At 41.2% G+C, this 16,287-nt stretch overlaps 1 protein-coding gene across 2 annotated transcripts in view; it reads left to right on the forward strand.

Moving 5' to 3' along the window:
- Positions 1 to 16,287, forward strand: part of pxk (PX domain containing serine/threonine kinase) — a 55,971-nt gene that overhangs the window by 24,112 nt on the left and 15,572 nt on the right. For both annotated transcript variants that reach the window (XM_060835642.1, XM_060835643.1), the window contains 4 exons: positions 101 to 218; positions 2,124 to 2,202; positions 7,149 to 7,197; positions 15,793 to 15,870. In XM_060835642.1, coding sequence (XP_060691625.1) covers positions 101 to 218; positions 2,124 to 2,202; positions 7,149 to 7,197; positions 15,793 to 15,870 — 324 coding nt within the window. The remainder of the gene's footprint in view (positions 1 to 100; positions 219 to 2,123; positions 2,203 to 7,148; positions 7,198 to 15,792; positions 15,871 to 16,287) is intronic.

Below are 16,287 nucleotides of genomic sequence, written 5' to 3' on the forward strand. Positions count from 1 at the left end.
CTTTGAAAGTTTAATTAAAAAAAGACTGAATTTTAACATCAAAATATTTGATCTCTTTTAGCACTTCTAATATTTGTTCTGTATATTTGTATACTGTTAGACAACAGAAGCCATTGATGTTTATTCCTTTGGCCATTTGCTGTATGAAATTACATATGGAAGGCCGCCAGATTCTGTGCCAGTGGACAGTTTTCCATCTGTTCCATCAACAGATATAGGTTAGAATTTTTAAAAGTCTTGTCTTTATTGATTGTTGCTGGTATGTATTAGTTGATGTAAGGGAAGATGATACAAAGGTACAATTCTGATTCTTTGAGTTCAATTATGCAGTGAATTTTTATAACTTTCAAACATTCCAATTGTTATTTCCACTCCCCAATCACTAGCTGATGTGTTTATATCTATAGGATGCACTGCAGTAATTTGCTAGGGCTACTTTTGTAATGTATCTCAGTCCTATAACCTCCATCGTTTATAAGAGAATCTCCTCTCCAGGTCGTACATCATTCTGACTTGAATATATGTTGCTAGGTATTATACTGTTGAGTAAACTTTGTTGTTGTGTAGAATGCCAGATTTTTGCATATGTGGAATCTTGTGTTTTGCTTTTGAATGGGTACGGCACCTTGGACCTTTCCTCTAAATATTGCTCACTTGGTATAATCTGTGAACACAACTAAAAAAGATACAGCTTTGGAATAGTTCATATTTGTGTTCAGGCATATTATATTGATTTTGCAATATTTAAAATTCTTAAAGCAGTGGGTTTTTTTTAGGCAAGTTGCCTTAAATAGCACATATTTTGAATTTACTTTGGAGTAGGCAGCCATTCTGAAGTGTCTTAACTTCTGAATTTGTAGTTGGAGTTAGCTACAGATTTTAACAGCAGACTTCAAATGCTCTAACAGTTCCAGAGAAATCATTATGACCCTGAAGTTTGGGGTTTTCAAAGATAATTAAATCAAATTTTCCTTCTCCCCTTTTTTTGTACATGCAGTTCCTTTCCTAAAGGATGAGACTTATTCAGGGATACTGTCCATGCATGTATCTCTGTACAGTCAATATCAATAAGCTATGTAACTGTTATCAGAGGGTTAGATAAGGTGGACAGTGATGGCTAGCACAAGGGGACATAGCTTTAAATTGAGGGGTGATAGACATAGGACAGATGTCAGAGGTGGTTTCTTTACTCAAAGAGTAGTAGGGGTGTGGGACAACCTGCCTGCAACAGTAGTAGACTTGCCAACTTTACGGACGTTTAAATGGTAATTGGATAGGCATATGGACTAGAATAGAATAATGTAGGTTAGATGGGCTTCTGATTTGGTTTCACAGGTCGGTGCAATATTGAGGGCCAAAGGGCCTGTACTGCGCTGTTATTTTCTATTAAGATCCTGTTTTTATCTTTTATTCACACGTTTATGGCTGGAAAATCCTTAGATGATGGTCACAGGAAAACACTCAGCCTGGTAAAACTGATTATATCAGCTTTGCTACTACTCCAGTTGAGTTAGTTAATATAACTCTGTTCAGGGTTTTTGATTTTTAGGTCCAAGGATGATACAATAAATTTATTCACTGAACACTTGTTCAAGTGGGATTTAATGTCAGTGTTTATAACCTAATGAGATTGTTAGTTTAGTATTGGGTCAATTTGTGCTGGGGCATTATAAGTTAGAGTCTGCTGCTAGAACCACCTTGTGTCAGTTGATGGAACATGTTTTTTGTGAACTGCAGATTAGATTTCTCTTGCCCAATATCTGCTTATGCCCTTTTGAAGAGGGTATTCATGTTTATCATATTTGCCTCTCAAAGGTTTTTGGACCTGAATTAAGAAAACAGCATTTGAAGAGAACGCCAGCATAACTGTCATGGCTAAATGGTTTATTTCTGTACATTATCTCTATGATTCTGTATTATTAGCTCCAAGCTACTGCATTGTCCATTTTTGTTGACTATTTCCTACTTGCTACTGTAGGTGAGGTATTCATTACATGTTATACATTTTTTCCAGTGCATATTTGCTAGTCTTCTGTTTTTTTAGGTTCATTTGATGAAACAAAATGTGTGAAAGAAGCAGGACGGTGCATAAAAATGGAACCTGAGTTTTATTTTCTTTACAGTATCTGTGTTGCAGTCTATCCTTTCTGCAGAAGCCTGGAAAACAAACATGCCAACGATTGCCCAGCTGTTGGAGACACCGTAAGTGAGAAAGCACTTATCTTAGGCTTCCTGCTTTAGCAACTTTTCATAGCAATACAGCAACCATTTTTATCTTTCAGTGCATGATAAAATGAAAGTTATTTGGACACGGATTTATTTTGTTACCTTATTTTGTAGATTTGTGTGTCAAATTGCCTGAATTTGTACGAGCCACATGTAAACCAGTTTGCGAATCTCCGCTACTCTTGAAGCAAAATTCACACTCTGAAAGTAACTTTGAGGTGTACCATTGAATCCATTATTGCAAAGGAATTTCTGGTCATTACTGCCTTCAGCCAACTACCTGATCAATGTGTCCCTGGACATCTGTTTGTGGCTTCCCTGAGACAGACGGGCCAATGGACTGAGAAGTGCCAGATGGGGTTTAATTCCGATAAATGTGAGGTGCTGCATTTTGAGAAAACAAATCTTAGCAGGACTTCTATACTTAATGGTAAGGTCCTAGGGAGTGTTGCTGAACAAAGAGACCTTGGAGTGCAGGATAGTGAAGAAGGCGTTTGGTATGCTTTCCTTTTATTGGTCAGAGTATTGAGTACAGGAGTTGGGAGGTCATGTTGCGGCTGTACAGGACATTGGTTAGGCCACTGTTGGAATATTGCGTGCAATTCTGGTCTCCTTCCCCTTGGAAAGATGTTGTGAAACTTGAAAGGGTTCAGAAAGGATTTACAAGGATGTTGCCAGGGTTGGAGGATCTGAGCTACAGGGAGAGGCTGAACAGGCTGGGGCTGATTTACCTGGAGCGTCGGAGGCTGAGGGGTGACCTTATAGAGGTTTACAAAATTATGAGGGGCATAGATAGGATAAATAGACAAAGTCTTTTCCCTGGGGTCAGGGAGTCCAGAACTAGAGGGCATAGGTTTAGGGTGAGAGGGGAAAGATATAAAAGAGACATAAAGGGCAACTTTTTCACGCAGAAGGTGGTACGTGTATGGAATGAGCTGCCAGAGCATGTGGTGGAAGCTGGTACAATTGCAATATTTAAGAGGCATTTGGATGGGTATATGAATAGGAAGGGTTTGGACGAATATAGGCGGGTGCTGGCAGGTGGGACTAGATTGGGTTGGGATATTTGGTCGGCGTGGGCGGGTTGGACTGAAGGGTCTGTTTCCATGCTGTACATCTCTATGACTCTATGTTGAGCCATGTGTCAATGTTGTTATCTGACAGAATTCAAAGGATTGCAGTGTAGGACATGAACAAAATGAAGACCTCCACAGAATGAGGATATTAAAGCATGGATCTATCCTGTGTTTTTTAGCATTTTTTGAATGTTGTCCTTGGTTGATATATCACTTGGACTGACTGCTAGTGGTTTCACCAATGTCCCCTCTTTTGTTTTTGGAATGCACAGATTGTTTAAGTTTATGGCCCTTTTAAATTTCTTAGCACAACTGCAGACACCTGGTAACTTGGTGGTTGATTTATCTGTGGTCTAAGCAAGAATTTTTATGTTGTTGTGCTGTTGTGTTGCTTGTGTGAGCATTACTTCTATGAATAATACATATGTTTTGTAAATCTCAGGAAGCTTCAGAGCAACACTTGTAATTTACAGAAAGCTAGTTATACTGAACAGTAGGATGCAATTCATTTGAATTGATATTTGGTTTCCTTCAAGGGGAGGTGGTGGCATTATGGTAATGTCACTGAATTAGCAATCCAGAACCACAGGCAGTGCTGTTTCGAATCCCACTAGATGATGATATTAAAATTCAGTTAAAAATCTTGTTCACCTAATAGTCTTTAGGGTGGCATGGTGGCTCAGTATATCGCACTGCTGCCTTACAATGCCAGGGACCCAGATTCAATTCCACCCTCGGGTGACTGACTGTGTGAGCGTGCATATTTACCCTATGCTTTCCTCCAGGTGCTTTAGTTTTCTCCCGCAGGTTAGATGGATTGACCATGCTAAATTGCCCCACAGTGTCAGGGATGTGCAGGTAGGTGGGTTAGCTATGGGAAATGCAGGGTTATAGGGATAAGGTAGTGGGTGGGTCTGGGTGGAATGCTGTTTGGTGCAGACTCAATGGGTTGAATGGCCTGATTCCACACTATGGTTTTATGATTCTGTGATGATTCAAATAATTGTAATGGGAGATAAAAACAATTAAGGCATTTTCTTTACTTAATTATAACCTGTGCTATCTGAATTTTTTTTGGTTTTTAATAATATTTCTTTGGCAGAAGTGATTTTAAACATTATGAAGGAGTCACTATTGGAATGCTCTGTGCATTGAAATTGGTTACTGTGCTGTGTGTTGAACTTGTGATCTTCCTATTTTAGCAGTGTTTCATAGTCCGTGCACTTCAGCACTGTGTAATCTGTCCTTTATCATCGTTTCAAGGACCTATTGAGTTCTGACATTGATTGAAAATGCACACAAAGTAGTGTGTGTTTGTGGCCAATAATATCAGAGTGGACACAGAGCACCGAAAGTAGTGAAAAAGCAGCTGATTAGGCACTGCTACGAGTGAGAGGTCAGAGAAAAAAACCTATTTTACTGAGACGGTATGATCCCTCTCCTAGAATTAGCTAGTTTTCTAACAGTGGGAAAACATCTTCATAATGAATATAGCTTCCAGAATCTTCAGGTTGTCATGGATATGAGAAGGAAAATCATGTCTTTGTTGTTTACAGATTTGCATAAAGGATTACGATTTCTGTTCAGCACTTGCATACATAAGCACGAATAAAAATGATCCAAGCCACTCCTGTTTTGCTGTACATACGGTAAAATATGAAGGCTTTAACCATGGAATGCTTCAAATATGAATTTCAGTGGGTACAAATGAAGCAATGACATGTGCATTATTTGGGCGTTGTCAGAAGGTTATTTCATGTCCTAGATAAATGTTGGAGATTGCTGTATTGTATGGGCGTGTACGTTGTTATTTACAGATAACAGTGATAATGTTGCATCACTGCCCTAACAGAAGCTATGCTGTAACAACGTAGTTGGCATAAGAAACAGCTATACGTTTTGCCAGCAGAAATCATCTTGCTTCAAGTAAGAGGTAAACACAGGTTTGTCTCAATAGAATTAGAATTAGATTTTATTGTCATGTGTGCTCAAGTACAAAAGTACAGTGAAAAGTGCACAAAGTCGCCATTCCTGGCACCATCTTAGTTCGAAAGGTACCTAGGTACAAAATCATAAATATAAAGTAGAAAACCATGAAATAAGTTAAAAGTTCAATATTACAGCCCTCCTTAAGTGCATAAAAGGGTTATATGGGCCTGGATCTGGACTCTTCCACCACCACGCAAAAACCAATGCTAACACCAGGACAAGCCAGTCACAAGCTGGAGTCACAACTCTTTGGTGCCACCTTGTCTCTACCAACAAAGTCACCTCCACGAGTCTGAGCTGGGCCGATCTCGGCAGTGCAGCCACTATTGAGGCCACTGGGCCCAAACTCATCTCTCTGGGGACACATTCTTGTTTCCCTCCTCCACCACTGCTGCCAGGAACACAAACCCACTCCCTTCTTCACTGCCACCACCAGGAGTGCACATTCCATTTCCTCTGCCACCACTGCCGGGAAGAAATCTTACATCAGATGCGCTGAAGCTGCCAAACACTCTGCAAAAAATAAGGAAGTTGAAGTAAGGAAAAACAAAGAAAGAAGATGGAAAAAAGTAAACATAGACAGAACAGACTCCAGACAGGAACCCACACATTGTGTTGCTACTGCCTAATATGATATTGTGGGATTTTCTGTTGCCATTAACAAACAATTGGATATTTTTGTAGAAAACTACTTATGCATTTAATGCAAGACTCAAGTGAGTCATTGAGAGAAATTCGTGTTGGATTCTGGGGAAGCTAGCAGACTGATAAAATTGTTTTGACTCTGATGTTTCATTGGCTAAATGGACCCTATGGAGTAAGATATCTGCTATCTCTACATGAAATTTACACACAGCAAACTGACTGAAATAATAGATACACTGATATGGAATGAGCCCTGGCATAGAGTTTGAGGCCCACTGTGACATCCATGTCCACTAATAGTGTTTATAGGTGTTAGATATCATCAATGTGGTCTCAATTGTTTGATCACTGTTTCCCAGACTATTGTTTAGCAGAATGGAAACTTTCAAGTATTCGAGCATGTGTCTTGTCTGCGGAAACACACACATTTTTCAAACTGATATTTTTTTGCTTCATAACTAGAATATTGTAATGTTCTTTTACCACAGAGCATCTGGATTTTTGACAAGAATTTTGTGATCAATTATTTTAAGGTTCCTATCAATCGGCATTTTTTTTTTAAGTCAGTGGTTCTGAATTAATTTTAGCAATGGAATCTCTTTTAAGTGAACTTCACTGAACCGGGCCCCATTTCATTTATCTTATATAGTTTTCCATATGAAGTGAAGCGTGTTTTAATACATTTAGGAAGGCAGGTATTTATTTAGACATTTAATGCACAACGTAGCAATCTCTGTGCTTGTAACCCCTCCATGTGCACTTCCCAATTGATTGGAAAAGCTAAGCCACTGTTGTATGTGGTGGCTGCAAGGCTCACACCAAGGCTACCTTTACTACCCACATCATCCACCATACAGCTGGATTCTCTGTAAGATTTCTGACAGTATTTTGCAAACACTTGGAAGATTCCTATGGATCTCCAGACATCCATAAATTCTTGCTGGTGAACCATTCTCTAAAGTGAGCAATCATGACCAAGGTGTTTTAGAAATAAGTATAATGGTGCTTTGTTTTCAAAGAAACCATTTCAATTTTGTTTTCTTCAAATATTTGTATACTGCAGGTTTGTTTGGTCCTACTTGATAAGGAAGAGTAGCAATCTTTTAATGCAGAACTGCTGCCAAACCTCCAAATAAAAAACTAGCAAATAGGTAATTTTTAAAGATTTAATGATTTTAATGTTTTAATGATTGCTTCCTTGTCACATTTCAGGTTATTCAATGATGTTGTGCTGCTTAATACTGAAAAGCCTCAATTTAAGGTAAGGCTTTTGTACACTTTACAGAAGTGGTGCGTGCTTAAGATTTATAAGCAAACAGCTTAATTTTTTCACTGAGATCACATATTCCATATTTGTTTCACTCATTGGGTAAAGAGCTTTCTTCCTAATTTCCTGTTGCCATTTTTTCAGTGATGTCTTACTTTGTGGATTTTGCCTCCCCTATGTGTAAAAGAAAAAAAACCCATCCCTATTTGTATATCAGATTGTTTCATAATTTTAAAAAAATCTTTAATTTCATAACAGGGGAATGTATCAGCCTTTTCTGTTTTTTCATTCATTCATTCATTCATTCATTCATTCATCAGATGTGTTACTGGCTAGGCTAATGTTTATTGTCAGTCCCTAATTATCCTGGCGAAGTTGGTGATAAGCTGCCCTTGAGTTAGAGGAACTGTTAGGATGGGAGTTCCAGGATTTTGATGCACTGGTTGGCAGTGAAGGGACAGTGATATTGTTCCAAGTCAGGTTGTTGAATGGCTTGGAGGGGAACCTGAAGGTGATAGTGTTCCTGGGCATCTGCTGCCCTTCTCCTTGTAGCTGCTTGAGGTCATAGATTTGGAAAGTGCTGGTTGGAGGATCTTTGTTGAGCTACAGCAGTGCATCTTGTAGATGGCACACACTCTGCTACTGTGCATCGGTGGTGGAGGGAATGAATATTTAAGGTCTTGTCGGGGTGCCAAGCAAATGGACTACTCAACTCTGGATGGTGTCAAACCTTTCCGATGTGGGAGCTGCATTCTTCTGAGCAAGTGGAGAGTAATCTATCACACACCTGACGTGCCTTTTAGATGGTAGGCAGGCAATGAGGAGACAGGTGGTGACTCACTCGCCACAGAATTCCTAGCCTTGGATGTTCTCTTTTGGCCATAATATTTATTTGTCTGGTCTAGTTCAGTTTCTGATCAATGGTAACTCCCAGGATATTGATAGGAGATTCAACAATGGCAATGTTACATTTGAATGTTAGATTTATTATGATTGCTTTCTCTCGTGATGGTTCATAGTGTTAAGATCCCAGTTGATGATAATACTGAACAATTCAGACCCCAGAATGAAACCTGGCTTGATAGCTCAAACTTTAATTTATTCAGTTGCTTACCATGGTAAATTACATACTGAATATATGTATGACTGAAAATGTTGTTTAACTAAAGGCGACCAGGTTATTATATGGAAGAAGAGGAAAAACAAAGCTATATATAAGTCATTTTAGAAAATTCTTAACACAAATCATGAAATCAAAGATTCAGTCTTTTCCTACTAATAACCTTTCACAAATGCTCAATTCCAGAGAAATATCACTGCTAACTTAACTCCTTAATTTCTTATTTTAAAAGACTGTTGAAGCAGTTTTTACAGTTTCTTCCTGCTGGTATGAAGCCTTTCTGATCTTGTAGCCTAACCTCTCCTGTTCTGACAACTTGCAAGCTTCTAGACAAAATCTCAGTTTGAAGGCTTCACAAACTAAATTTCTTTTGTGGTGGGTCTAAACTCTCTTCAGATCTGAAAACATGATTCTTCTGTCCTGAAGTCAAAGGCAAATTAGTGGCCTATGAACTGCTTTTCTCCATCTGTCATGAACTCAGTAGTTTGACTATTCAATGCATTAACGCCACTGGTGGCCTGCTTGGTTAGTGTGAAGGACAGGTCTGGTAGGATAGGGAATACTGGATGACTAGAGATCTTGATGCTCTGGTCAAGACAAAGATTTAGAGGGATGTGGGCAAAAACAGGCAAATGGGGCTAGTTCGGTTTAGGAAGTAATGTTGGTTTGAGTTGGGCCGAGGGGTCTGTTTATGTGCTGTATAACGGTCTACATCTGAACCAGGCCAGAACCAATGTCCTTGGGGGAGTTTTTGCTGTTGGGGAGGTTTTAAACTAATGTGGCAGGGGGCTGGGAGCCAGAAGAGAAGTAGGCAGTGAGGTGGAGACTGGAGACTGTAAGAATTATGAATGTAGCATTACTAAAGGGAAGAGTAGAACATAAAACATAGAAAAGTACAGCACAGAACAGGCCCTTAGGCCCACGATGTTGTGCCGAGACTTAATCCTAATGTAAAATATAGTATCTTAACCTATGCACCCTTCAACTCACTACTATCTATGTGCATGTCCAGCAATCACTTAAATGTCCCCAATGACTTTGCTTCCACCATCACCGCTGGCAACGCATTCCATGCATTCACAACTCTGTGTAAAGAACCTACCTCCGACGTCTCCTTTATACCTTCCTCCTAATATCTTCAAACTATGACTTCTCATGCCAATCAATCCTGCCCTGGGGAAAAGTCTCTGACTATTGACTCTATCTATTCCTCTCATTATTTTGTACACCTTGATCAGGTTTCCTCTCTTCCTCCTCCTCTCCAGAGAGAAAAGTCTGAGCTTATTCAATCTTTCTTCATAAGGCAAGCCCTCCAGTCCAGGCAGCATCCTGGTAAACCTTCTTTGCACCTTCTCCAAAGCCTCTGTATCTTTCCTATAGTAGGGTGACCAGAACTGGAGCTGAAAATGTGTTGCTGGAAAAGCGCAGCAGGTCAGGCAGCATCCAAGGAGCAGGAGAGTCGGCGTTTCGGGCATGAGCCCTTCTTCAGGAATGAGGAAGAGAGCTTCTTCAAGGAAGGCATCCTTGCAAGAGAATTCGCAATAGGTTAAAATCTTCTAGGAGAAAGTGAGGACTGCAGATGCTGGAGATCAGAGCTGGACAATATTCCAAGTCTAGTCTCACCAGGGACTTGTAGAGCTGCAGCAAAACCTCGCAGCTCTTAAACTCTATACTCATGTAAATGAAAGCCAAAATACCATATGCTTTCTTAACAACCCCATCCACTTGGGTGGCAACTTTGAGGGATCTATATACTTGCACACTCAGATCTCTCTGTTCCTCCACACTAAGAATCCTGTCTTTAATCATATATTCAGCATTCGAGTTCGACCTTCCAAATTGCTTCACTTCACATTTATCCAGGTTGAACTCCATCTGCCATTTCTCATTCCAGCTCTGCATCCTGTCATTGTCGCACTGTAGCCTGCAGTAGCCCTCTATACTGTCGATGACACCTCCAACCTTTGTGTCATCTGCAAATTTACTAACTCACCCCTCGACCTCCTTATCCAAGTAATTTATAAAAACTACAAAGAGCAGAGGCCCAAGAACAGAGCCCTGCAGGGCCCCACTCAACACTGTCTTCCAGGCAGAATACTTTCCATCTACAACCACTCTCTGCCTTTTGTTAGCCAGCCAATTCTGAATCCAGATAGCTAAATCTCCCTGTATCCTGACTTTATGAATGAGCCTACCATGGGGAACCCTATCAAATGCCGTGCTGAAATCCATATACACCACATCCACTGTTCGACCATCCTCAACTGTCTTGTTACCTCCTCAAAGAACTCAGTAAGATTTCTGAGGCATGACCTGCCCCTCACAAAGCCATGCTGACTACCTTTAATCACACTATGCTTTGCCAAATAGTCATAAATCCTATCCCTCAGAGTACGCAGAGAGAAGATGAGCGCAAAAATCTGGTGGCCTGAAATGCATCTACTTTAATGCAAGGAGTATAGTGTGTAAGGCAGATGAATTTAGGTCTTGGATTGGTGGCTGGGAGTATGACATTATTGCAATCACAGAGACTTGGTTGAAGGAAGGGCATGGTGATTGGCAACTAAATGTTCCCTGATATAGACGCTTCTGACAGGATAGGGAAGGAAGTAAAAGGTGGGAGGCGGGGGGAAGTTGCATTGCTGGTCAGGGATGATATCACGGCTGTGCTAAAGAAGCTCACCATGGAGATCTTGGGTAGTGAGGCATTATGGGTGGAGCTGAGAAATAAGGGTGCAGTTACATTGTTGGGGCTGTATTACAGGCCTCCCAACAGTGAGCCTGAGGTAGAAGAACAAATAGGTAAACAGTAATGGAAAAATGTAGAGGCAATAGGGTAGTGGTGATGGGAGATTTTAATTTTCCCAACATTGACTGGGGTACACTTAGCGTCAGAGGTCTGGATGGGGTAGAATTTGTAAGAAGCGTCCAGGAGAGTTTTCTAGAGCAGTATGTCAATAGTCCGACAAGCAAAGGGGTCATATTGGACCTGGTACTGGGGAACGAGCCAGGACAAGTGGTAGAGGTTACGGTGGGGGTTTCTTTGGGAACAGTGACCACAATTCTGTCAATGATGAGAATGGTCCTAAGGGAAGAGTACTAAACTGGGTCAAGGCCAATTGTATCAAAATTAGGCAGGAGCTCGGAAATGTGGATTGGACGCAGCTATTTGAAGGGAAGTCGACATTTGAGATGTGGGAGGCTTTCAAAGATAGTGCAGGATAAGCATGTCCCGTGGAAGGCAAAGGATAGGAAGGGAAAGATTTGTGAACTCTGGATGGCAGGAGAAATTGTACGACAAGCCAAGAGGAAAAGGGAAGCGTACATAAGGTCCAGGCAGCTAATAATAGAACGGGCCCTGGAGGAATATCGGAAGAGTAGGACAAGTCTTAAACGAGGAAAAGGGGCCATGAAATAGCTTTAGCGAGTAGAATTAAGGAGAATCCCAAAGCATTTTATTCTTATATAAGAAGCAAGCAGGTAACTAGGGAAAGGATTGGTCCACTAAAGGATAATGAAGGAAGGCTGTGTGTCGAGCCTGAGCGAATGGGTGAGATTCTGAATGATTATTTTGCATCAGTGTTCACCGAGGCGAGGGACATGATGAATGCTGAGATTAGAGATAGAAGTTTGATTAGTCTGGATCACGTTTACATAAGTAGGGAAGATGTGTTGGGTAGGCTAGAGGTTATTAAGGTGGACAAATCCCCAGAACTGGATGGGATCTATCCCAGGTTGCTGAGGGAGGCGAGAGAGGAAATAGCTGGGGCCCTGACAGATATCTTTGTGGCATCCTTAAATACAGGTGAGGTGCCGGAGGACTGGACGGTTGCTCATGTTGTCCCCTTGTACAAGAAGGGTAGTAGAGATATTCCAGGTAACTACAGACCAGTGAGTCTGACATCAGTGGTGGGAAAGTTGCTGGAGAAGGTACTGAGGGATAGGATTTATTTATATTTAGAAAAGAATGGGCTTATCAGTGATAAGCAACATGGTTTTGTGTAGGGGAGATCATGCTTTACCAACTTAATGGAGTTCTTCAAGGAAGTGACCAAGTTGATAGATGAAGGAAGGGCTGTTGCTGTCATATACATGGACTTTAGTAAGGTGTTTGATAAGGTTCCCCATGGTAGACTGATGGAGAAAGTGAAGTCACATGGTGTGCAGGGTGTTCTAGCTAGGTGGATAAAGAACTGGTTGAGCAACAGGAGACAGTAGTAGTTGAAGGGAGTTTCTCAAAATGGAGAAAGGTGACCAGTGGTGTTCCACAGGGATCAGTGTTGAGACCACTGTTGTTTGTAATATACATAAATGATCTGGAAGAGGGCACTGTTTATATGATCAGGTTTGCAGATGACATGAAGATTGGTGGAGTAATGGAAAGCATAAGGTTCTGTCAGAGAATACAGGAGGGTATAGAAAGACTGGAGAGTTGGGCGGAAAAGTGGCAGATGGTTTTCGATCCAGACAACTGTGAGGTGATGCATTTAGGCAAAACTAATTCGAGAGTGAATTATACAATGAATGGAAGAGCCTTGGGAAAAGTTGATGGGCAGAGAGATCTGGGAGTGCAGGTCCATTGTACCCTGAAGGTTGCTGCACAAGTGGATAGAGTGGTCAGGAAGGCATATAGTATGCTTGCCTTCATCGGACGGGGTATTGAGTATAAGAGCTGGCAAGTCATGTTAAAATTGTACACGACATTAGATCGGCCGCATTTAGAATACTGTGTACAGTTCTGGGTGCCACATTACCAAAAGGATGTGGACGCTTTGAAGGGGATGCAGAGAAGGTTTACGAGAATGTTGCCTGGAATGGAAGGTGCTAGCTATGAAGAAAGGTTGAGTAGGTTAGGTTTACTTTTTTTAGAAAAAAGGAGATTTGAGGGGGGACCTGAATGAGGTTTACAAAATCATGAAGGGTATAGACAGGGTGGATAGGGACAAGCTTTTTCCCAGGGTGAAGGATTCAATAACGGGAGGTCACGCTTTCAAGGTGAGAGGTGGGAAGTTCAAGGGGGATACACGCGGTAAGTACTTCACACAGAGGGTGGTGGGTGTCTGGAATGCATTGCCAGCAGAGGTAGTGGAGGCAGGCGTGGTAGATTAATTTAAGATGCATCTGGACAGATGCGTAGGTAGGTGGGGAGCAGAGGGATTCAGATACTTAGGAATTAGGCGACAGGTTTAGACAGCTGATTTGGATCGGCTCAGGCTTGGAGGGCCGAAGGGCCTGTTCCTGGGCTGTAAATTTTCTTTATTTTTTGTAATATATTGTACCAAATGATGATTGACTGCCAAGCACTGTTTACATTTTATAACAGGCAGGTTGATTTGATTGGTGAGAGCATTGCCCTGAGAAATGTACCAGCCAATGACCATCATCATTGATTTGAAAAAGGCACACTACATGTGTTTGTGTTGTCTACAAATTTAGGCCAGTCAGTTGGGCTGCAGTGTGGCATGTTTACATGTGCTAGAAGCTGCATCTTTTAATACACAAGACCCTGACCTACACAAGTTTAAAATATCTTTCTCGAGCATTGTTAGCAATCTTTCCCAATGTTCAGATCTATTTGCTAAGTAAGCACTAGTTCTATACAAGTAATAGTGGAAATGTGGGGCATACAATTCCCCCCGGCCCCCAGTCAAAAACATAACTCCCCACCCCAGTTGCAAAAGACTGTGGATACAAAATCAGTTGAAATTTTCAAGACTGAAATTGATACTTTTTTTTGAGATAAGGCTATTGAGCAATAAGGAACAATGGTGGGCACATCAATCTTGTGTATTCACAGCACCCAGTGTGCCCTGCTCTACATTGGAGAAACCAAATGTAGATTGGGTAACCACTTTGCCTTAACCTTCCTGTAGCCGGTTAATTTAACACTGTCCTGCTCACATGTCCACTTGTCTATCATCAGCATGCTGCAATGCTGTAGTGAATCACAACATCTCATCTTCAGACACTTTGCAATCTTCTGGACTTAATGTTAAGTTCAACACCTTCAAATTGTGAACTCACTCCCATTTCTTCCCTTTTAGCTTTACTTGTTACATTCCCTTGCCCCTATCCGAGTGGGACTGTCTTCTTTCCAGTCTGGCAGTTAGACACACCATTGTTTTGCCATTCTCACATTCTGATCACTTAATCTGCACTATTAGCACCCTTTCTCCCCCAGTGCACTTCTCTGTTTACCCCAACCCACCCACCATTACTATTGCGTAAATGCTGTCCTCTCCACATCCCACATCAGCTCTAATGAAGAGACCTTGGAGTGCAGGTTCATAGCTCCTTGAAAGTGAATTGAGGTCATGTTGCAGCTGTTCAGGACATTGGTGAGGCCAATGTCGGAATATTGCGTGCAATTCTAATCTCCTTTCTATCGGAAAGATGTTGTAAAACTTGAAAGGGTTCAGAAAAGATTTACAAGGATGTTGCCAGGGTTGGAGGATTTGAGCTATAGGGAGATGCTGAACAGGCTGGGACTGTATTCCCTGGAGCATTGGAGGTTGAGGGGTGACCTTATAGAGGTTTACAAAATTATGAGGGGCATGGATAGGGTAAATAGGCAAAGTCTTTTCCCTGGGGTCGGGGAGTCCAGAACTAGAAGGCATAGTTTTGGGTGAGAGGGGAAAGATATAAAAGAGACCTAAGGGGCAACTTTTTCACACAAAGGGTGGTACATGTATGGAATGAGCTGCCAGAGGAATTGGTGGAGGTTGGTACAATTGCAACATTTAAGAGGCGTTTGGATGGGAGAAAGTGAGGACTGCAGATGCTGGAGGCCAGAGTTGAAAAGTGTGGCGCTGGAAAAGCGCAGCAGGCCAGGCAGCATCCGAGGAGCAGGAGAATTGACATTTTGGGCATAAGCCCTTCTTCAGGAATTAGGGCTCATTCCTGAAGAAGGGCTTATGCCCGAAACATTGATTCTCCTGAGTATATGAATAGGAAGGGTTTGGAGGGATGTGGGCCGGGTGCTAGCAGGAGGGACTAGAGTGGGTTGGGATATCTGGTCGGCATGGACGGGTTGGACCGAAGGGTCTGTTTCCATGCTGTACTTCTCTATGACTCTAAGAGTCATCTAGACTGAAAATGTTTGCTTTCTCTCCATGGATGGTGTGTGATCTGTTGTGATCTCCAGCATCTTTTGTTTTCAGGGAGATGGACGGAGTTGATGCACTGGCCAGCCATTACGAAAGTTTCAAATGAATGAATAGCAAAAACCTCTTCATATGCTTTTGATTTTTTGAAAACATGAAAACATGCCAGGCAAATGGAGTTTCTAAAAATTTTCTGATTTGGTTGTTAATGATTTACAAAAAAATTACACAAATGAATAAGTTTTCTAATTTTGAGGCAATTGCTATTTCTTCCCAAGAAAAGCAGTTTAAATACCATTTATACATGTAGAAAGCTGCAAAAAGAAATGGACTAGTGTCTAACATTTGGAATTATTTTTGTGGCAGATCCCTACAAAACTGAAGGAAGCTTTAAAAACAGCAAAAGAATGCATGGAGAACAAGCTAAATGAAGAACAAAGAGCTGTGAGTTTAACAGGCCCTTACTTTTGAATAAAAAAACCCCAGGCTACAGTGTTAAGTCTGTAACATGTCTAGAAATTAAGATGATGCCATTTTGGATTCAAAGTGCATTTCTATCTTGGAACATGGTGTTGTTATTGATAATGTAGAGAAGTGTAGAAATGTCTTAGCTCTGTCTGCATTCAGTCTGCTATTTTCAGCTTTTCTTTGGCTGCGGTTAACATGTTATCAGTGATGTGCTTGGCTTTTGCCTGAGTTGTATGTGACGAGGTGAGGAGTTTGTTGCATGTTTAGACTGTAAGTGACATCAGAGGTTTCTCTCTGAGTCAGTCCATGTGCTACGATGATTCATCTAACTAAAACTTCACGTAACAGATAGCTTTCCTGATTTAGAGGTAATCTGATATTTGTATCATGCAG

This window comes from Hemiscyllium ocellatum, chromosome 14 (assembly GCF_020745735.1).
Source record: "Hemiscyllium ocellatum isolate sHemOce1 chromosome 14, sHemOce1.pat.X.cur, whole genome shotgun sequence".
NCBI classification, from domain to species: domain Eukaryota; kingdom Metazoa; phylum Chordata; class Chondrichthyes; order Orectolobiformes; family Hemiscylliidae; genus Hemiscyllium; species Hemiscyllium ocellatum.